Genomic DNA, 21,977 nt, shown 5'->3' on the forward strand with positions numbered 1-21,977 from the left:
GAAGGCTGCAGGGCTGAGGCCCAGCGAGGAGACGGGCTCACGAGGACAGAGCCCTGGCGTGTTTTGCTCGCTCTTGAATCCCCAGCGCCTGGCACATCCTTGGAACAGAGTTGGCTCAAGAAACACCTGCGAAATGAACGAACGAATTACCAAACAGAGAAGCAGAAACCATGACTGAAACATAAAAGTCCATTAAAACGTGTAGGGCTTCCTCACCGGGCCCGGAGCACCAGGCTTGAAAGCAGGGAGGGGAGGCACACTCCTCGGGGGCAGAACTCAAGGAAGGCCCCAAACTCTGTGACCAAGATAGACAACTTTTTGATGCAGTATTTGAAGAAAATCAAAGGGCACGCAAATAATTCATGATAACCTTTTAAAATTTTTTTTAAATGTTTATTTTAGAGAGAGAGAGAGAGAGAGAGAGAGAGAGAGCATGAGCAGGGCAGGGGCAGAGAGAGAGGGAGACACAGAACCCGGAGCGGGTTCCAGGCTCTGAGCTGTCGGCACACGGCCCGACACGGGGCTCGAACTCACGAACCGTGAGATCGTGACCTGAGCCAAAGTCGGACGGTCGACCGACTGGGCCACCCAGGCGCCCCTAAGTCATGATAACCTTCAACTCAGCAGACAGTAGAGGTGAGGGAACTGTTAACCTCAAAAGGCAGTACTGGCTGAAAACGGGGTCCACGAAGGGTTTTGATAAAGTCAAGAATAGATTTAGAATAGAAGTTAGGGATGAACGTTAGTCCAGAGAAACAGAACCAGTAGGATATGCACAGAAATAACCAGGAAGACATGTTTAATGAGGGGTTGGCCCATGTGATGATGGAGGCTGAGAGGCCCCGTGGCCTGCCGTCTGCAAGCTGGACACGCAGGAGAGCTGGGGGTGTGGGTCAGTCCAAACCAAAGGCCTGAGCACCCACGGGCGAGGGAAGGAGAAGATGGGAAGACAGAGGTCTCAGCTCAAGCAGAGGGAGTGAATGAGCCTTTCCTCCGCCATTTTGTTTCATGCAGGCCGTCAACGGGTTGGCTGATGCCCACCTGGTCTGCCTGACTGGATTCAAATGCTTATCTCTTCAGGAAACAGCCTCACAGACACGCCCAGAAACAGCTCACTGGCCACCTGGGCATCCCCTACCCCAGTCAGGCAGACACATAAAATTACCCATCACAGGATGCTTGGGGTGAGGTCATGGAGGGTATGGAGGCTTGGACATCAAGTGAGCCCCATTTGCTGCACTGGATGTGCAAGAGACCTAACGCCAGTGGGGTATTTCTTACTTTTTAAAAAAATCGTTTATTTATTTATTTATTTATTGGGGGGGGGGGGGTTGGCGTGAGCAAGGGAAGAGCAGAGAAAGGGAGAGAGAGAGAGAGAGAGAGAGAGAGAGAATCCCAAGCAGGCTCTGCACTGTTAGCACAGAGCCCGACGCAGGGCTAGAACCTAAGACCATGACATCATGACCTGGGCCGAAGTCAGACCCCTAACTGACTGAGCGACCCAGGCGCCCCCCATTTCTTACTTTTAATACAACGCAGCGCAGGAGAGACTGATCTGATTACCAGAACGAGGCAAGCTAAGTGGGTCTCCTTCCCCCGAAAGCCCAACCCCAAGCTCCCAGCCTTTTTGGAGGGAAATGGCCGGACAAGCGCGGGTGGCTGGGGGAGGGGACTCCCGGCCCCACAGTTTGGTCCCCACAGCGAGGCCACTTGGGAAATGACCACTGCACGACTGTCCCCACACCAGGGCGTAAAGCCACCCGGCACCCAGGCCTGCCATTCATCTCCAGTGGCATGGCGGACCCTCATGGCCCTGGGCACGCCGCCCGCCAGGACGCTTCGGAATTCGTGGGAGCCAGCTTTCCCGATTAGCGCGAGAGGCTGGACGGACAAAACGGCCAGCAGCCGGACCGTCTGCGACAACAGAACCTTCACGCAACCGTGGCTTCCCTCATCTTCCCTCGCTTTCAACCCAGGACCGATCAGGAAAACACAGACGTGCCCCAGACCCAGCCACAAAGGATGTCCCGCTCCTCATTAGCCCACAGCTCCCCCCCACTTCCCGCTCCGCCATAGGCTCTCCCGTCCCTGTGCAAACGCAGGGACGGTGGCCAGTGCCCCACCGACGAGCTCTGAGTAAGCGGCCTGTGTCTTTCTTGGGCGTCTGTTCATTCCCACAAGCGGACGGGGCGGCCAGGGAGCGAGGCCAACCTCCGACAGGACAGGGACTTACCTCCTGTGGTTCTGGGAATCCACTGGCCCCTTCTTCAGTCAAGAGAACTCGGCGGTGCGGGTCATGGTGTGGTCTCAGGCTGCCTTGGGAAAACAGGCAGGAGACTTTCTAAATAGTTCAGCTGCGGCCCCCAGCTTCAGGAGCCCAGCCTGGGCAATGGGGCTGTCTCGGGCCCTCTGCTCTGAGAGACGGAGCTGGACATGCCCGGGTAGGGGTGTCACAGTACCGTGAGGGGCTCTGGGCGCTCCCTCCGCCTGGGAAAGCATCCCCCAACTTGCAGAGGGGGGCGTAGGGTGCTTCTGAGGCAGGATGGCCGAGTGGGTAGGAGCCCAGACGCGGAGGCAAATCGCCAGGGTTTCAACAACCTTGGCATCCAGCCTCTCGACACGTCAGTTCGAGATGCGGGATAATAAAAGCGCCCCCAACCTAGGGGAGTCGTGAGGGTGAAGAGAGACATTTGTAAGGCTTCGGGAACAGGCCTGGTGCAGGGAACGGGTCTTACCTGGTATCACCCGTCTCCACTCTTTCTTTTGCCGAACAGAACAATAAACGCGCAGGTTCTCGTGGGATCTTTTTTCGCCCCGAAAGCGAAAACGAACTACAAAATCTCTAATTTCGAAGCAGCTCTTGGGCATCCTTGATACTATTTCCAGGCTTCTGGGCACATTCCTTAATTCTGTTCTTTTCTTTCCCGGTGGAACACCGAGTCCCGGGGGGAGGGCGGTGGTGGTGGGAATGCCCATGGGAACATTCGGGTTGCTGAAGAACCCGCTGACCGCACCAAGACGGGAGACTTCCGGGTCGTCTGCTCCGTCTTTAGGTCACCGGACTGGTCTGCCTCCCGCTGGGTTGGCGGGCCCTCCCTCCTCTTGAGCTCGGCGGGCGGTGAGGACTGGCGTCCTCGAGGCTGCCTTTTCGGTCGTCTTCTGCTCTTGCCCTGGTCCGTCTGCCGCTACCTTCCTCCAGACCCGCCCTGCTCCTCCCCTGCACCTGCCCCAAAGATAGCGCGTGTCAACGGGGGCCTCGATTCTCAGCCTGTGCACCTGCTCCTTTGATCGTGAGAATGTCCCTATTGAAACGCAAATGTGTTCACTGATGGGGACGGCCCTGCACAGCCTTCTCTGGTTGGTTTACATCATCACTTGTCACCCAGACTCCCCTGTTTAAAACTGCAATCCCCCTTCCCAAGGGGAAAACCCAACCAGCTCAACCCCCCTTCCCTCCCGCGCCCCACTGTTCCCGCAAGAACACATCACCTTCCAACAAACTGCCGTTGTGTACTCATTTGTCACGTTTATTTACTGCCTGTTTTCCCACATTAAATGTAGAGTTCCGTGAGCTGAAACAGTGCCGGGTAAGCGCTTGGCTTGGGGAAGATTTCGCTGGACTCCTCGGTTAATCACCTGGCATTTAGGGCCCATGCTCAGGAACAGGCGGAGACCTGACTGCTCTGGGCCCACACTGGGCACGGGGCTGAGAGCCAGCGTTCACAAACTCTGCTAACACCTTGCCCTTCCCAAGGCATCTAGGTGCACGGTCGTTTTTCCAACAGTTCAGCGTTATTGCGTTTTACGAAATTGTTAGTCCTGTAACAGATTGGACTTTAAAAGCGAAATAAAACCAAAAAATAGGTCCTTTGCCACAGGTAGTTTGAGAAGCACGAGGCTGGCAAATGAAAGAGGCCTGAAGACCTGGGACAGAGGAAAAACACATTTTTTTTAAGTTTATTTATTGATTTTGAAAGAGAGAGACAGAGACAGAGCATGAGCAGGGGAGAGGCAGAGAGAGAGAGAGAGAGAGAGAGAGAGAGAATCCCAAGCAGGCTCTGCACTGCCGTCACGGAGCCCAATTCCAGGTTCAAACTCACGAACTGTGAGATCATGACCTGAGCCGAATCAAGAGTCGGGACGCTTAACCGGCTGAGCCACCCAGGTGCCCCAAGAAAAGTCCATTTCTAAGATACAAGTTTAAATCAAGGAAGATCCAGAGCGTGGGATGCCGTGTGCAGAGCTATGGGGGAGCGGGCAGCCAGGCAGGCAGGGGTGCTGAGGCCTGCAGCCATCTGGCCCATCCTCCCACCCCCACCCCCACTCGCCTGGGGGACTGGGGGACGGTCACCATACTGTCCGGTGGGAAGGGCTCAGGGTGGCCACCCAGTCTGCCGGCCACACCACCCTGTGGATTTTCCAGGCAGGACGTCTCTCCACCACCCCCACGGTCATGGTTGGCCAAGCTAGAAATGGCACTCGCTGCTGCTTGCCCAGGGTCTTGAACTTGGGGGTTCAGAAAGAGCTGACACACCCTCTCCCAGGGGGGGTTAAATCATAACCCGGGGAGTTCAGGAGGCTCCAGAGGAAGAGAGCGGTGGACCAGGTGAACAGAGCAGGAGTGAAAATGGAGACAGTCCTGACAGCATTCTGGAATGTCCCAGGTATCCTGAGCCCCATCTGCCCCGGGGGCTCTGGGTCCTGTGCAAAAGAAATCCCAGTCCTTTAGGCTTAAAGAAGCATGGGTTGGGTTTTCTGTAGCCCTGAAGACAGGGCCGATCCAAACGCAACGACCCCATGCCCCAGAGTCAAGGCCACACCCTTCTATGGGGTTTGATGGCTTGGGCTCCTTTCCGGGTCCTGGCTCACTGCTGGCCAAGCCCTGAGGGACAGGGCCTCCTGAGCTGGCAAACTGAAAGGAGACGCGGTGGGTTCAAATGGAGCGTGTAGGGACTGGGTCCCAATTCCTGCTTGTCAACAAGTCAGCAGCAGCATGGTGAGGTCACTGTTTTTGTGGCTCAGCTCTGAGGGGGGGTTGGCAAACTCGAGTTTCAAGGACTGGTCAGTATAAAGGGGCTCATTCTGCAGGGGCAGAGCGTGCAGGGGTCAGCCTTCTGTGTCCTCGTGGTGCCCCTACAGTCCCCGAGTTACCCTTTCCGACGCTAACCTAGGTGCTGCTGGGAAGGTATTTTACGGATGGGATAAAAGTTCATCATCGGCTGGCTTTACGGAAGGAGACGATGCTGGGCTATCTGGGGGGGGCCTCATCCAATCAGTTGAAAGTCTGAAGAGCAGAGCTGAGGTTTCCCTGCAGAAGGAAGACTCCCGCCTGTAGCTTTGGCAGCTTTGGCCAGCACCCTTCCTAACAGCCATTCCTACAACCTCAGGCTTGCCTCGCCAGCCCCCTCGGTCACGTGAGCCTGCTCCTTGCGACAAATCTAGACACACACACGCACACAGACACACACACACCACAGGCTCCTGGTTCTGTGTCTCCGGTCGAGCTCTGACTGGTACACAGTGCGTTAGGAACTTGGGCCAAGTTCAATACCAGAGCCCGGGAGCTCCCGCATTGTGGACAGTCCATAGCACCTGGCATCAAAGTCTCTCCCGGGCCCAGCAGAGCTGATGCCGGTGGCACAGTGGGACCGCCACGCGGGCCTCGGATCCCGCAGCATGGCATGAGGCCATCTCTCGACAAGCCGGTGAGAAGAGATTCTCAGACGCGAGCAAGTCAGACGGGAAACCCGGGACCTTTTCCTCTCAAGGTGAACCCCCGCTCCGACGTGGGGGAGAAGGTGCCGTAGACCCCAGCGCCCGCCTGGCACGGCAGGAGCGGTCCCCCGAGCCCTCGGACCAGCCCCGCACAGGTCAGCTCAGTGCCCTTGGGAGAGGCGCCCCGCCACTCCGTGCCTCGGTTTCCCTATTTACAAAGTAAATTAACCGGGTGACCTCTAAGATCCTGCGACCTCTGGCATCGGTGGTTCGATCCACAAGGAAGCAAGTGTGGCATCGGGCACAGGGCACCGCGCTCACACGTGGGGAGCCCGATGCCTGCTCTGGAATCGCTGAACCGCCTTTGAGAAACCTGAATTTTAAGCGAGCTTGACGAGGCTTCAAGCCTCACCCAAGAGCACAGCTCTCGGCAGGGGCGTGAGGCCCCACAGCGTTTCTCTGCTTTTAGGGGTGCTGGTAGCGACCCAGTCTTGCTAGGGCTGGTATTGGGGTACTTTTCCAGCGCTCTGTCTTAGCGCATCTAACACGCTTGCCCTGGGTATGTCTCTCCAATGTACAGGTGATAAGCGTTCACTCTGACCTGGGTATCCGGTACCTTCCCTCCATCTTTGCCAGGGAGAGCCTGGGAACCGTCTGTCCCATCAGAAGGCTCTCAAAGCTGCCGATGGCCAGGAGGACACCTTCCAGATGGAAATCGGTTGCATGCCTGGCTCGGGCAGCAGCTTTGGAAAAGCCAATGTGGGGTGCTTCCAGGACCCAGGACACCCCCTCCTTGTACTTGGTCCATGTCCGAGGCTCTTGTCTTCACCCCCTTTTTCGTCAGCTTGAGAACCTGCTTCTGTCTCTCTCCAGCGACTTACGGAGACGGCCACCACCCTCGAGAGCTTGATAATTCAAGTTACGCCTTGGAACCTCCCAGCGGATGAAGCTGTCTGTTTGCTTCGAATGCGCTCAGACATTTGACATAAACCACACAATGTAGAAGGGCCTCCAACTTTCCAGACCTAAGGAATGAGGCTCCGGGAAGGGACACCAGCCCGGCCGCGTGCGCTCTCTGCAGGGAGCTGGCCGGGCCTTCAGGGGGTCAGTGATGAAAACCAAACGCCCCGGGGCCTCTTAGGAATGAAAACAAGATAAAAGTGGGCCTGGAGAGCGGGGTTTACAGACAGTGCTGGAATCCGTCTTGGGATCTGGAGACTTTTCCTGATGTGTGTTCACGTGTGTGAGTTGTCTGCAGGGGCGGGAGAGCACGGGCTCTGTTGGTGGAACAGCGTGGGAGAAAATAGTGCAGACGCAAGACAGGCTGGGCCTTCAGAATAAAAATAGGTTCTTTTTTACCCAGAACGTGGTCGCGCTTTGAGCTAAGGGATCGGGGGGACCTTGCGGGGACAAAAGTGTCATTTCTGCCATCGGGCTTTGTCTGGTCTTTCGTAAGGAGCCTGCGCCTTGAGGGTGGCTCCTGGGTGTCTCCCAAGCTCACCACTTTGTTGCGAAGGGACGTGATTATGGGAAAACTGAAGTAGGAGACACCTCCGTCTGTCCTTTCGCAACCAGGGCGGCAGGGGGCCTGGGGACTCCAGAGCGGTAAGGACCACATGGCTACAACAGCTTGCATGAGGGATCGGACGCCCGCGTGGAGCCGTGACGGGAACCACAGCATCCAAACCACAACGAGACACGACTTCACAGAAGGACCAGAGTCAAGACAGATAACAACAGGCGTTCGCGAGGATGTGGAGAGACGAGCCCTCGCGCGCTCTGGCGGGCACGTAGAATGGCGCGGTCACCGTGGAAAACAGCTTGGTGCTTCCTCAAAAAGCTAAACATAAAATTGCCCCGTGACCCGGAAATCCCACTCCTGAACACGTGCCCAGGAAAACTGAAGACAGATACGGAAACACATAAACGCACGAGCACGTTCGCACGAGCATTCGTCGCGACGGCCGAGAGGTGAAAACCACCCAACGCCCGTCCGTGACGTGCAGTGAGTGGGTCAACAATCTGTGGTCTAGCCGCACCACGGAACGGTGTTCGGCCAGAGAAAGGCACGGAGCTCTGACACCTGGCATGACACCAGCAGACCCTGCAAGACTGAGACACAAAAGGCCTCAGATTTCTGGAACAGGTGAATCCATGGCGACAGAAAGCGGTGGTTGCCAAAGGCTGGGGGAGGGCGCAACAGGAAGCCACTGCTTAACGAGCCCGGGGTTGCCTTCCGGGTAACGAAAGCGTTCCGCAACCGGGGAGAGGCGCTGGCTGCACACCAGTGTGAATCACTGAGTGCCGCTGAAATCTCTAGAAACGAAACGGTTCGCTTCCGTACCGCGGTCTCGTGGTCTCCTTGAAAAGGGATCTGGAAAGCGGGTGAGGGGCCCCTTACTGATTTTCCACCGCGGACTGGGACCACAAAGCAGCAATCGAGGGAGAAAGTTCTGGAAGTCTCCCCTGAGGCAGGATGAGCGGGATTAGCAAGGCCCGTGAGACCGCATTCTGGCCTCTGAAACACATGTTGCTGTGGCAGAGCTTGTGGCTCAGGTAGAGAGTACAGGTTAAGAAACGTGAGCGAGCCACAGACATTACACCTGCCCCCCGGGCCCAGCCTGCTCGGCAGTAGAGGGCATACCGATCCTGAGACCGTGATGATGTCAGCATACGGGCCGTTCCCACCTGGTACCAGGTTGGAGAGCGTCCCCCAAAGACGTCCACCCCGGAGCCTGTGAGTGAGACCTTATCAGAAATAGGGTCTCTGCAGACGTGGTCAGTAAAGATGAGATCCTCCTGGGTCAGGGTGGGCCCCAACCCCAACCCAGAGACGGTCCTTCTAAGAGGACAGAGCAGAGGCACAGGGAGGAAGGCCGTGTGACATGGGGGCAGAGACGGAGAGGCAGCTGTCGGCCTGGGGACACCAAGATTCACTGCCAGGAGCTGGGAGAGATGGGGAGGACCCCGCCCCAGGGTCGGCCCCGAGACACCCTGATTTCAGACGTGCAAGAATTTTGTTGTTTCAAGCCGTCCATCCAGCGTGTGGCCCTCTGCTGATGAAAGTGTGGAGCCAACAGTCTCAACAGCCGGGCTTTTTTGAGGGAACAGGAGTCTTGCCCCGAACGCCGTAACCCTGGACGGCCGCTCCTTCTGTCTCACACATCCAGCCCCGGTCCCGGGCAACCGGGTCGTAGGACGATTGCTCGGCGAGGACCAGAACAGGGGCAGGGGGAAGAAAAAGGCTCTGAGGTGGGAAGCCGCCCAAGGACGTCCCGACCTTTCCCCCGAAGCTTTCAGAGCTGTGCCCCGGAGGAGACGCAGAGGCCAGTGGGAGGACAGAAATCGTGGGAAAGAAAAGACACTCACGCTCCACAAGGAAGGTGGTCCCGGCAGTGACTCCAGACAGTGTGCTGCCTGCCTTTCCTCCCAGGGACGGTCAAGCGTGACAAGGGACAGCAAGGGAGATGGGGTGTGTGTGTGTGTGTGTGTGTGTGTGTGTGAAGAAGCCCGCCCACCATTAGCTATGACGTCATCTTGCCCGAAGTCTGGAGAGGCCCTGGGCTTCCGCAGAGGTGTCTCCTCCTCGCGGTCAGTTGAGAAGCAGAAGCTGCGGGCGCATCCGTGCAGGGAGTCCTGGGGACCCAGAGAGGCCACGGGCGTTACTGGAGGACCTGCTACGTCACCCTGCCCCCCCACCCCCGCCCAGTGGGCTGCCAGTGTCCCTCCTACAGGAACGGGAGGGTGCCGGGCAGCGCGCGTCTGTGGGGTCCCCAAACTCAAAGACCATCAGATGTGCCACGGCCAGTGTCACCGTGCGAAGCCAAAACCGGATGAGAAGCCCCCCACCCCCCCCTCCCCCCCAAACCTGCAGCCAGCCACGGACACGGACGTCTCAGAGCACTACCCCAGCGGCCGGTTCCCAGGGCAGGTGCAGGGGCGCGTGCCGGGACAGAGGGCTGCCACGGCCTGTCCCCTGCGGCTGGCTGCCGGCGTTTGGAGGGGAGCCGGGGCCAGCTCCAGGCTGTGGCGCTCACACCGGCCGGGGCCGGGTGTTTACCGGAGAAAGACGAAGCTTTAAACCAGGCGATGCTGGCGAAAAATGCCCGGCAGAACTGTTTACCGGGTGAAGCTGAGTTAAATTTAGTTTTCTCGTTGCCAAGAGGGGACGGGCCTGTCAGAGGCGCGTCTGAGCAGGGATGGAAATAGAACCCCACGTCCGCACACAGCGGGTTGACAACAGTCGATTCGCACCTACCCCGAGACAGAGAGAGGCACTTTGGTGTACAATTGGGTACAACCGAGCTGAGCACCGGACCCGCACTACAGGAAGAAGAAAGGACAAGGGGTTAACAAAACGCACGAAGGTATCCGATCTTCCCGCCCCCGGGGGAAAACCCGCTGCGGATCCAACGGGAGGAGAGCCGGTCTTTTGAAGAGACGCACGAGACCGGCCAACAGTCTGGCAAGACGAACCCACGCGAGGAATGAGAGCGTAGCTGCGACCGCAAATAGGAAGATTAAAAGTTATAGACCTCCACGCACCATGTCAGGCCAGTAATTTGAAATTCTGGAACAACGGCCCTCAAGACACGGCCCCCTGACCACACGGTGTTCACGTGGCGAAGGAGAGCCCGCGGCGGGCAGGAAGCCCACGGTGGTCCACAAACACGCGGGTCCCACGCCCGGAGCTTCCACGCCCTCCAGAGGCACGGCGCTCCCTCGTTCCCGGTGACTTCCCACCCTGGTCCTTCTCTGTAATTCCTCGCTCCGTCACCCGTCCGACACCCCGTTCGTTGCCCTTGCGCGAAGCTGTTCTCGTCACGACACCTGACACCGGGAGGGCTCTGGCGGGGAGGAACGCGGGCGTGTCAGCCGTGCAGTGTGGCCCCTGCCCCGGCCCCCCGCACATGCCTGTCCCCACCCCAGGCATCAGATGTGCCTCTCAGCTCACTAACCTGACGTCGTACCGTTTCAGCTCACACGTCCTCGCACAAGAGACTCTCTTTTCTGACCAACACTGGCCAACGGACGATGATTTTATGGTCTGTAATTCAGAAAAAAATTCATTCTCCCGTGGATTCTTAAAATTAGGTTCCTAATTAGAAAAAGGTCCATTCAAAACAGGTGCTGAGGGGCGCCTGGGTGGTTCAGTCGCTCGATCGTCCGGCTCTTGATCCGGGTCATGATCTCGCGGTTCATGGGTTTGAGCCCCGAGCTGGGCTCTGTGCTGGCAGCACAGAACCTGCTTGGGATTCTCTCTCTCTACCGTCTCTCTCTGCCCCTCCTCCACCCTCTCTCTCAAAAATAAAATAAACAAACAAAAAACCCAGGAGCTGAACGTTGAGCGGGGAGGTGTGCGTGTGTGTGTTGGTGGACGGGGGCGGGGCAGCTCATAGAATAAAAAGGAGAGAGAACAATCTATCCACAACTGATCTGACTCCGCTACGTGCCAGCTGGAGTCCTTGCTTTCCAAACGTACCCGGATCCTCCCTTCTGAGCCGACCGTCCTGTGTGCGAGAACTTTGGAGCCCCTACGACCATACGGTGAACGCTGGTCTAAAGTGCAGGGGCCACTCGCGCAGGGCGCTCAGGCCGGAGAGGCCAAGAGCCCTGTGCGGGCAACGGGCTCCGGAACACGCCCCGTGGATGCGCAGACAGAGCTCTGCAGGCCCAGTGGGAACAGCACGCTCACTGCGTCCTCCACCAAGGCCGTCTCCTGCCAGAACCCGCACAGACGAGACCAAAATCTGAATATCAAAACGTGGGGCTGAGCCCGGGCCCGGCCCGGGCCCTGGCCCCCTCCCACACCTGTCACTGGTTCCAGGGGAGCCACCCTCAAGGGACGCTGGCCGCACGTCCGAGCCGGGAGAGCCTCGAACCGTCCAGCCCCTTGAGTGTGGCCGTATTCGGGCAGTTACAGGTGAGGGCGCTGTCCCCCAGGGCGGGAGGGCCGAGCTCTGTGTGCAGTAGTAAGGGTCAAGGGTCGAAGCTGGTGATGTCATGGTCCAGGGATGTGCGGGCCGCTACAAAAGGCAGGAAGGAGGCCAGGAAAAGCCCCCAGCGGGAGGGCACACGGCCCAACTGCCAGCACGGCCCAAGGAAAAAGAGGTGAATTCACTCAGGTGAAGCCACTGGCAGGCACGGATGATTCTTTCTGGAAAGTTTAGGAACACATGAGCTTCCTGCTTTGTGGGCACATTCCAGGCCTAGCCGCCTAGCAGTCGTCCCAGCCTCCAAGCACCAGTGCCCTGCAGCTCCCAGGCCACCACCCTCGTTCCAGAAGGGGCAGCCTGGAGGGGAGCCCAGGCCCTGGTCGAGGCCCTGTGCACCTGGAGAGGGCATAGAAGCTCCCCACCCTTTCCCCACACCACACCTTCCTTCCTGTCTCTCCATCTGGCCGTTGACCTGCATCCCTTATCATACCCTTTAATAAACCGGTAAAGCTCAGCGTTTCCCTGAGTTCTGTGAGCTGCTCCAGCAAATTAATCGGACCTAAGGAGGGGGTCGTTGGAACCCCCAATCTGCAGCCCATCTGCAGGCTGTCAGCTGCCCTGGGGACTGGCATCTGAAGTGGGGGCTGGGGAATAGTCTTGTAGGACCGGACCCTTAGCCTTTGGAATCTGATGCTATCTTCGGGTAGACAGTGTCAGAATCGGGTTGAATTAAGTCGAATTCTTGCACACCGGCAAGTACTAGATCCAGGAACGTTCAAAGATCAGGGCGCTCTTAAACGAGGAACCCCTTTACCGGAAGATCTGAGAATAGAAAAACTCGAGAGAAACTCCGTAGAAAGTTATTTAAGAAGAAAATAGAAAATCTGACACAAAGCATTTCTGCTGATGGAAATTCTCTCTCCCACATCACCCATGAGGCAGGAGAAAGCTGTAATTTAGCCCTCCAGACTGAATAAATATCCTCAAACACACACTCGGAGATATACGAAAAAGAAAGCCCTGCAATCAGAAACCTAAGGCCGAAGCACGGAAAAAACAGATGAAATGTAGAAAAATATCCAAAAATTGGAGGTGGGTAAGGTGTACGGGAATTCTCCGTTCTCTGCTTGCAACTTTTCTACGAGTTTGAAAATACCTGAAAATAAAAAGTTGCAAGAGGGCTGAGGATATTCTCATGGACGTCTCCGTGCGCTGGCTGGGAAACCGCCCCGCCGACCCGTGATGGGGCGTCACGGCCCCCACGCTGCAGAGGGCAGTCAGGCGGCCCCACGGAAGACAGGTCATCGGAGGGCCCGGCGCAGGGCGACCGCGGGAACGGAGCCTCGAACGTGGTCTCTGGGGAGGTGGGGAAGGCCAAGGCTAGAATCACAGTCCACGGCCTCAGGGCTTGGCCACTCCGGAGAAGAGTCTGGTCCAGCAGCGACCAGAGAAATGGCTCCAGATCCCATCTATGCCGTGTGCTGGCTGGAGGCCTTCCATAGCAGAGTGACTTCCACGTGGTATTTACACAGTACACGGCCGGTGGTTATGATAACGGTGATGGTGTTAGCGTGGAAGGTGGCGTTTACAGTTCCCCTGCACCCAGAGAGCAAGCTGCAGCCTTCAGTTTGTTCACAGCGTGTGCAGAGTTGATGCATTTGCACCCGGATCCGCCGGGTGTTTAAGGGAGAATTTGCAGCTGCCGAGAGGAAGAGTAGGGAGGAGAGTTCCGCGAGCAGGGAGCGTGCTCTCAGGTGGCAGGAGATGGGCCAGGGATAAGGAGAGAGGGGTGGGGCCCCCCGAGACAGGCTCCTTTCCTCCTTCCTCTGCTGCTTCTCCCCCTACAACTTCGCAGAACCTCCAGCCTCACACGTTTGGACCACCTTACGAGTCGGAGCACCTACCCCGAGACGTTCTTAACGCATCGGAATCACATTCTGTTGGCTTGCAGAAAACGGGTTCTGACAAAATACTCCCATGATCCTGTCGGGCATAAAGCAACCTGTGGCTTCTTGTCATGCATTTATTCATTCAACGGACCTGTCCCGAGGGCCCTCCCTGTGCCAGGTGCCGTCTAGGAGCTGGGAACCCGGAGATGACCTGGACAGAGTCCCCGTTGTCACAGAGCCGCCAATCTGGTGTGATGGCTCAAATGACCATATCACCATGTCCCTCAAGAGTGCAGACGCAAAAAGATCCTTAACAAAATATTAACAAACTGAATCCAGTAAAATATATATATTCTTACGTTTATTTATTATTTATTTTGAGAGAAGGAGAGTGAGCGAGCAGGGGAGGGGCAGAGAGAGAGAGGCAGAGAGAATCCCAAGCAGGCTCTGTACTGTCAGTGCAGAGCCTGATGCAGGGCTTGAACTCACGAACCATGAAATCATGACCTGAGCCAAAGTTGGACGCTTAACCGACTGAGCCTCAGACACCCCATCCTGTAACATATTTTTAAAAACTCATGAGGGGGGCGCCTGGGTGGCTCAGTCAGTTGAGTGTCGGACTCTTGATCTCGGCTCAGGTCATGATCTCACGGCTCATGGGGTCGAGCCCTGCATCGGGCTCTGTGCTGATGGCTCAGAGCCTGGAGCCTGCTTGGGATTCTGTGTCTCCCTCTCTGTCTCTGCCCCTCTCCTACTCATGCTCTCTCAAAAAATAAATAAATGTTAGATAAATTTTTTTTTTAATTTAAAAATTAACTCAAAATGGGCCAGACCTAAATGTAAGAGGTGAACCTTCTCCGGCTTGGAGAGACCAAGCCATGACCAGAAGCTTAGAACTTTCGGCCCAGCCCCCATCCTCCAGGGAGAGTAGAGGGGGCTGGGGCTGGGGATCCCAGCCCTTGGATCCCAAGTTGAAGGTGAAGTCATAAGCGCTGGGAAGTTGAAACACAACAAAGCCCGATGGCAGAAATGACACTTCTGTCCCCGCAAGGTCCCCCCCCGATCCCTTAGCTCAAAGCGCGACCACGTTCTGGGTAAAAAAGAACCTATTTTTATTCTGAAGGCCCAGCCTGTCTTGCGTCTGCACTATTTTCTCCCACAACACACGTCCCAACAAACACCTACACCTGCACGTAGGCGCGCCCTCGTCTGCACAGCACCTGCACTTACCTCTGAACGTGCACGGGCTGCTCGTTTGCGGTGTGGGCCCTGCTCCCTGGAAACCTGACTGTCCGCCTCCGAGGAATGTCCAGTGACTTGTATTAACTCCTTGCTTGCTTCTGTTTCTTTTTAATTTTTTGTTTACATTTATTTATTTATTTTTTTTTTTGAGAGACAGAGACAGAGCACAATTTGGGGAGGGCACAGAGAGGGAGACGCAGAATGCAAAGCAGGCTCCAGGCTCCGAGCTGTCAGCCCAGAGCCCGACGCGGGGCTCGAACTCACAAACTGTGAGATCGTGACCCGAGCTGAAGCCGGACACCTAACCGTCTGAGCCACCCAGGCACCCCTGCTTGTCTCCATTTCAACCCGGGGTCAACGTAAAGTCACCTAGTCTCCTTGGCACACCCCCCGCCCCCGACCTTGGGTTTCAATAGGCTCTCCAGACTCTGGGTCCACGGTGCACCTGACGTTGGGTGAGGTGTCCCCTCGAGTCTGCACTGATGCCCCGTGGGGCCAGCACGTCTTAAGGACTCCCTGATGCAGCCCACGCTTCCCTGCAGTCTCTAAGGGAGGGTGCCACCAGCACCCAGAAGGTGTCATGCCAAGCTCACAAACTTGGCGTCCGAATCCCGGGGTGTCGCGCTACTTTGCGGTGTTACCGGCCATCCGGGCGTTAGCAGAGTTGGCTGACGTGGTCAGTAGCGTCACACAATTGCCTGGGGAAGGTGAATGCCGTCTCGGGTGCCTAAAGAAGCTATGGTTCCAGCTCTCCGCCTACATGCTTGGCGAGAGTCATTTTGGCAGATGCCCCCCTCTTGGGGTCGCTTCTGACGTCTCCTCTGCCGACTGCACTGGTCCGGGTTCTCCAGACACACGGGAGAGCTTGCTCCCCCCCCCACACCCTCCGTCCCCCCAGGCCGTCCTGAGAGGACACAGCGAGAAGGCGGGAAGGCCTCCCCAGGAACTGCACTGGCCGGCACCTTGATCTTGGACTTCCCCGCCCTCAGAACTGCGAGGAGTACGTTTCCGCGGGCTAAGCCGCCCCCATCTGTGGTGTTCGTGTTGCCGTGGGGCGAGCGGACTGAGGTCCCTCAGGGAACAGACACGGAGCAAACAGGCGAACCGTGTGCGGACTGAAATGCAGCTTCCCAGGTTCCCGTTACGTGAGGGACCCCCCCCCCCCGAGCTATGGAAAGCGTGGGCAGGCTTAGACCAGGGCTACTCCGTCGGAGCCCGCGGAGGGGCTCAGGAGGGGGGACTCTGCCGATCTGCACTTAGGGCTTTCTGGGCAGTGTCCCGTGGAGACGGTCCGTAGCTCACGTTGGCTTCACAGAGGGGCCTGGGGCCCACAAATAATTAGAACCGCTTCCATGGGGACTCCTGGGTGAGGCGGACACACAAGCTCTTGCCAGACGGTGCGTCCCCACACGTCCCGAGAAGACAGTCTCGTAATGGAGAGGTTACGACCGGGAGGGCTGGTTTGTCAAGATCAGAGCTCCGATGAGGGAGTAGCATCTCGACCTCCCTCAGAAAACAAAAGGAGACCCTACTGATTCCTAGGAGATAAGGGGATTAGCAAGTCTTCAAACACGTGCCGTGGGAGCCTCGGGGACAGACTAGCTCAAGTGGGAGCCTCGGGTACAGGAAGAGAAAGGATGATGTCAGGTGCCGTGTGGCTCTGGGGGAGCCGGTGGCACCCCCCCCACCGGTGGCGCCACACACCCAAATGTGTCTCGTGATGCCGTTAGGTCCGCGTGTCTGAAGAAAAAAGGGCTTCATCTCTATGGCCCCGTCTACACGGGGTGGCCTCTGTCAGAGAGACACCTGCCTTGGTCGCGAACAGTCCGTTCCTGCTGACGGCTGGCGAGCCGGGCTGAGGCGTGCGGGTTCTGGGGACGCGTCCCGCTTACCCTGACGAGCGCACAGGCAGCCAGCCCCTTTGGCGAGGCGGAGACCCAAGCCGCATGGGGGTGCCCCGTGTTCGAAGCTGGCGTCCGCCCTGCCAGCGGCAGGCACCCAGGAGGAGCCCCAGGGCAGCTAGGACGTGCTCCCTGGGAAGGCCAGGGGCCGCTCCAGCCCCAGCCACGTCGTCAGTTCTCGGAAAGCATTCTCTGCCTTAAGTTCTCGATCGCATCATCATTTTTTGAAGTTTATTTATTTTGTGTGTGTGTGTGTGTGTGTGTGTGAGAGAGAGAGAGAGAGAGAGAGAGAGAGAGAGAGAGAGAGAGAATCCCAAGCGGGCTCTGCACGGTTCGCACGGAGCCCAGTGTGGGGCTCGATCTCAGGACAAGACCGTGACCTGAGATGAAATCAAGAGTCAACCAACTGAGCCACCCGGACGCCCCCTTAAATTTCTGCTTTAAAAAAAAAAAAAGATGGAGATTATAAATTCAGATTGATGTTACGGTAAGAACAGAATAGACAAAGGGTCAAAACGCGGCTGCTGGGGGCCAGCGGGGAGGGAGGGACGGACGGGGGGAGCAGGAAGCACGTCCAGGGCAGCGAATGTCTTCTGTACGATGCTGTAACGATGGCTACAGCTCGTCATGTCTGTCCAAAGCCACAGAGGGAGCCCGAGTGCCCACTGTGGGTTCTGCGGGATGCCGATGTGGCAGTGGAGGCCTGTCAGCTGTAACACACGGACCCCCTGGCAGGATGCGGATGGGGGGGAGGGCAGCTGTGCCGATGCGGGGGCAGGAGGCCAACGGGAAATCTCTGTACCGCCCCCTCAGTATCACTGCAATCCTAAAACTGCTCTAAAAAATACCGTCTATTAATAAAAATAAAAGAAGCAGGGTAAGTGAAAAAAGCAGGACCGGGTCGCAGGACGGACTGCGCCCCTGACCCTGAGCTTCCTGGCAACCCAAGTAAAGAGCAAAACAGACCCCACGTCCACTCTGCTCAGGCCCTCCTCCCCCGAACCCCACCGGGCAGAGGCAGGCACGGCAAAGCCCCCTGCGTTCATGGGGTCTGGGCGGCTTCTCAGGGAGGCTGGCCCAACACCCGGCCCCGCTGGGCTCAGCCAAGCGGTCGTGGGGGGCTGGGGGCTGGAATCGGGACGTTCTCGCTACCCCGGCAGAGTGTCGGGTCACGCCTCGCGCTCTCTGGCCCTCGGTCAGGCCAGGGCCCTTGGTGATGAAGGCCTAAAGAGTGGTGGCCCCCAAATCGGCCGGTGATGGAGCAGCCCTGTCCAGAAGGGCCTCTGGCGCAGATCCTGAAGCTTCTTGTGTGCAGGACCAAGTGGTTCCTGCTTCCCTGTGGTGTTTACGAGCACGGAGTGAGGAAGGCTCTGGGGGACCCTGCCTGGGCTGAGACAAACCACCGTACAATTTAAATGCAGCGTGGTTACGTAAAACTCAGCGAGCTGTGGGTGCCTGGGTGGCTCAGTCGGTTGAGCGTCCGACTCTTGATTTCGGCTCAGGTCACGATCCCACGGTTCGTGGGTTCAAGCCTGCGTTGGGCTGTGCGTGGACAGCACGGAGCCTGCTTGGGATTCTCTGTCTCCCCGCCCCCCTCTCAAAATAAATAAACTTAAAAAAAAAACCAACCCAAGACTCAGCCAGCCGTACAACAAAGAGCGTTCCTTCCCCAACAGAAGAGAGTCAGTGTAGTGCAGGTGGTGATGGGGAGTCCAGGGACGTGGCAGGGACGTGGGGTGGGGTGGCTGGGCCGGGGTCTCTGGGAGGAGGAGGACATCCCGGGAACAGACGGGGGAAGGGCTCCCGCGCAGAAGGGAGGGCGCCGGCAGGGGCGGCCAGGCGGGAGACAGCTGGTCCACGAGAAACACTGCAGGTGCCCAGCGAGGAAGGGGAGGGAGGGCTGGGCTGTGAGCAAGAGGTCTGGGATCGACGGAAAAGGGCGGCGCCGGCCCCAAGCGCGCAGAGGAACGCTGGTCTCTCCGAGACGCCCCTTGCAGAGGACCGCGGTGCACGGGTTTAGGAGGCGCTACCTGCTCCAGACGCCCGCAGAGATCGAGAAGGCCTGGAGGCGAAGCGCCCCAAACCCGCGAGAAGCAAGGATGGGAACGGGAACGGGAACGGGAACGCGCTGCTGTTTCAGGGAAAGGACCGCCAGTGAGGGGCAGGCCCGGGCCCGTCCGTGTTCTGGGCGGTTCCGGCTCCCCGCGACTCTTCCCCGGTGCCGCGTGGGCACGTCTGCAAACTGAAAAAACACGCGACGCGTGTTCCACCAGCCGAAGGCGCATTTCTCGACCTTAGCTCGACGTTGGAGGTTGGTCCCTTGTTTCTCTGAGACAAAAGGGGGCGAGCGGTGAGCGGTCTCCTGCAGAGCACAAGACAGCGCCTCGCCCGACTTCCCACGTGCGTTACTGCCGGACCGCGGACAGACGGCCGGCCGGCCGCGCGACCGAGGTCACTCGGCCCCCGCCTGGGCGCGCCCGCCGGCCGCGGCCCTCCTGCTCACGGTCACCAGGGAACAAAGGAGGCCGCACACGACACAGCTGCTTTGGGCAGACGGAGTTTATTCGCTGCGGTTCCTTGGCGCTCGTTTCCAATGCCAAAAAAAACAAAACAGAACAAAACAAAGAAACAAAAATACAAACGCAAGACAACTGGGATAATAATTATACGTTTTTTGAAACCCTGTCGACAACTTTCAGTCATTTCTTTATATTTTATCTTTTGACAAAACTTTTCTTTTTTTTTAAACAAATACAAAATAATCTAAAAGGAGAAAAACTATACACGGATTATGTACACCTCTGATAAATAGACGAATACTGACGCAGGGGCCTCTCTGCTATCTGCCAGAACCGGGGCACGGGACCCGGCCGGCCGCGGGCATCCAGCCCAGACCCCCTTCCGCCGCCCTCACGAGCCCCGGTAGGACCTGTATGAAGTGGGGGGCCCCAGAGGGTACGCCGCTCAGCACCCCCTTCGTGCCCTTTTACGGAAGCGATTTCCACACAACGGTGCCGGCGGAGCAGGGGTGGCGCGGCCCGAGGAGACCGCCAGCTCCTCTTCCGTGAGGCAGCGCGTGCACCGCCTGGTCCCCGGCCGTTTGGGGGCGCCGGGATGGCCCGGGCCAGGCGCCATCCAGCCCGGACGAGCGGCAGGAGCGGCCCCGAGAGTCCCTGAGAGAACAGCAGGACGACTGCCTTTCGTGGCTCCCTTCACACCGTAAGTTAGGAGGGGCGAGGCCAGCTCCAGTTGAGGCCGGCCTCGTCACCCCTCGCCCCACCTGCCTCTCGGGCCCCCCCCCCCCCAATATGCGCCCAGGGCGGGGCTGGCTTTGAGGCAGAGGAGCCGAAGACCTAAGGTGATCAGGGAAGACCCCCGTCCTCTAAAACGAGGAGGAAGGTCTGGGGGACGGGGAGCCACCAAGTCAGAAGCAGATCAGCCGGAACCTCGCTGGGGTCACCGTCCTCACAGTTTTGGTTACTGGGTATTTAGCTCAAGGAAAAGGCTGACCTTGCATCTTAAAGCCCAACAAGAAGGATTTGGAAAGAGAGAAGATGAGCAGCCGGGACCCTCTCCTCCCCTCGGCGCCCCCGGCACTTGGAAGGGAGATGCGGGCCGCCGCAGGCCGCGGGGCACGGAGTCCCGGCCGGGTCGGAGCCCCCGCAGCACCCGCCAGCTGCCCGGGAACCTGCCGCCCCGGAGAGGCCACCACGCCGGGCAGAACGCCGTGCAAAGGCGCTACTTTAACTTTTTCTTTCTTTTAAAACACAAAAATATATCTTTATAGTACGTGGCTTGTCTTCCGTTCCACTTTTTTCTCAGGATATACTAATATATCGGCACGTGTGTTTTCGGTGCAGGGTTGAAGGCTTCTTCACAGGGAGATAACCGAGAGGTAACCAGTTGGCTTCGAGCTCCGCTGTCAGACCTGCCGAGCGAGAGACCTGAAGGGGGCGGGTTTGCCGACGGGCTGGGCTCTGTTCTTTCCGGAGAGAAAGGCTCAAGACCCCCCCCGCTGCTCGGGCATCCCTGCCCTCCCCGCCGGTGCCACCGCCTACCCTCTCCCACTTAAAAACAGACAGCGAGAGCTGAAGCCAGTGTCTAGGAATCCGGGGTGACTCCCAGCAGGTGACGCCCCTGCTCGGCAGCCCGGCCCCGCCCGTGGGGGGGGGACGGGAGACAGAGCCCAGGGCCTCGCACGCCTCGCACGCCGGGGGCCGCTCACTGCGCAGGCTCAGTGTCTTTTCGTGGAGGAGACCTTCTTCTTCCGCGCCGCCAGCATCTCATAGAAAGGGTCCCTGCTGATGGCTGCTCTGGACACAGAGAGGGGACAAAAGAGACAAGACTGAGAACAGGCCCGGAGACGAGCCCAGGCTGGGCCTCCTGCAGTAGCACGGGTGCCCCCTGCCCCGCTCGACGGCCACCACAAAGGCCAAAGCAGTGGGGCCAACCTCCACGGGGTCCACACGACGACTGAAGGCACACGAGCTTCGAGAGAGACACACGGTGCGTGTGACGAGACGATTCCGGAGCATTCCCTGCCTGTTTCCACCTAGACCTACGGGCAGCATGGAACCGCGTTCCAGCCCAGAAGGACGAGTGTGGCACCGGAGCTCCACCAAGACCGTGGGCGCCACACTACCCAACCCGTCCACAGCAGGCGGTCTGTCCCGGGCACACCGACTCGACAGCCACGCAACTGGGCCGTCCACACCCTCGCTGGGCCCTCGGGGAGCGGCCGGCCAGGCCTGCTCCGCTCTGTGTGCACAGCCCGGTGAGGAGGGAGCCTGTGTCCCGGCCCTGCCCCGGAGACACCGCGCAGAATGGTGACGGCAGGGCCGGCCCCGCGTCACCGTCACTCCCGGCTCGCAAGCAGGTTGCGGCGCGGGCGTCCTGAAGCCTTCCGCGAGCGGACTACTTTCCACATGAGCTCGCAAGCCCCGCCGACCAGGGTGGATGACCGCTCGGCCAACTGACTGCGACCTGTTCAACCGAGGTCACGTGTCCCTGAGGGGTGTCTCCACGGCTCCTTGGGGCAGCGAGAACCGACAGTCCCCGGCACGTGTCCCGAGGGCACTTGCCACGAAGGCATCAGTGAAAGTGTCGGGAGCCACGGTGCCGAGGCTGAGGGCCGCACAGCCGCCAGGAGCGCGGCTTCTGGAGTCACGGGCTCAGTCTGAGCACCAGCACCACCCCTGTGGCTCTGGACACTGGGATGGGCCTTGCTGTGTGCCTCAGTGTCCTCATCTGGAAAACGGGATGCGTCTACTCCCCAGGCTGCGGTGAAGGGTAAG

The 21,977-nt window shown here is 58.5% G+C and overlaps 1 protein-coding gene and 1 long non-coding RNA gene across 4 annotated transcripts in view; both read right to left on the bottom strand.

Moving 5' to 3' along the window:
* Positions 1-2: 2 nt before the first annotated feature.
* LOC128313384 (uncharacterized) lies at positions 3-10,143 on the bottom strand. Its single transcript, XR_008294024.1, has 3 exons — positions 9,448-10,143; positions 2,736-9,351; positions 3-126 (listed from the first exon to the last, which is right to left on the bottom strand). It is a non-coding gene; the product is annotated as an uncharacterized LOC128313384 (long non-coding RNA).
* Positions 10,144-16,934: 6,791 nt separating this feature from the next.
* CYTH1 (cytohesin 1) overlaps positions 16,935-21,977 on the bottom strand; it is an 81,442-nt gene continuing 76,399 nt past the window's right edge. For all 3 annotated transcript variants that reach the window (XM_053211739.1, XM_015080066.3, XM_053211740.1), the window contains exon 13: positions 16,935-20,996. In XM_053211739.1, the coding sequence (XP_053067714.1) occupies positions 20,918-20,996 (79 nt within the window). In that variant the 3' untranslated portion in view covers positions 16,935-20,917. The remainder of the gene's footprint in view (positions 20,997-21,977) is intronic.

The sequence above is a fragment of the Acinonyx jubatus genome, chromosome E1 (assembly GCF_027475565.1).
Source record: "Acinonyx jubatus isolate Ajub_Pintada_27869175 chromosome E1, VMU_Ajub_asm_v1.0, whole genome shotgun sequence".
Lineage (NCBI taxonomy): Eukaryota > Metazoa > Chordata > Mammalia > Carnivora > Felidae > Acinonyx > Acinonyx jubatus.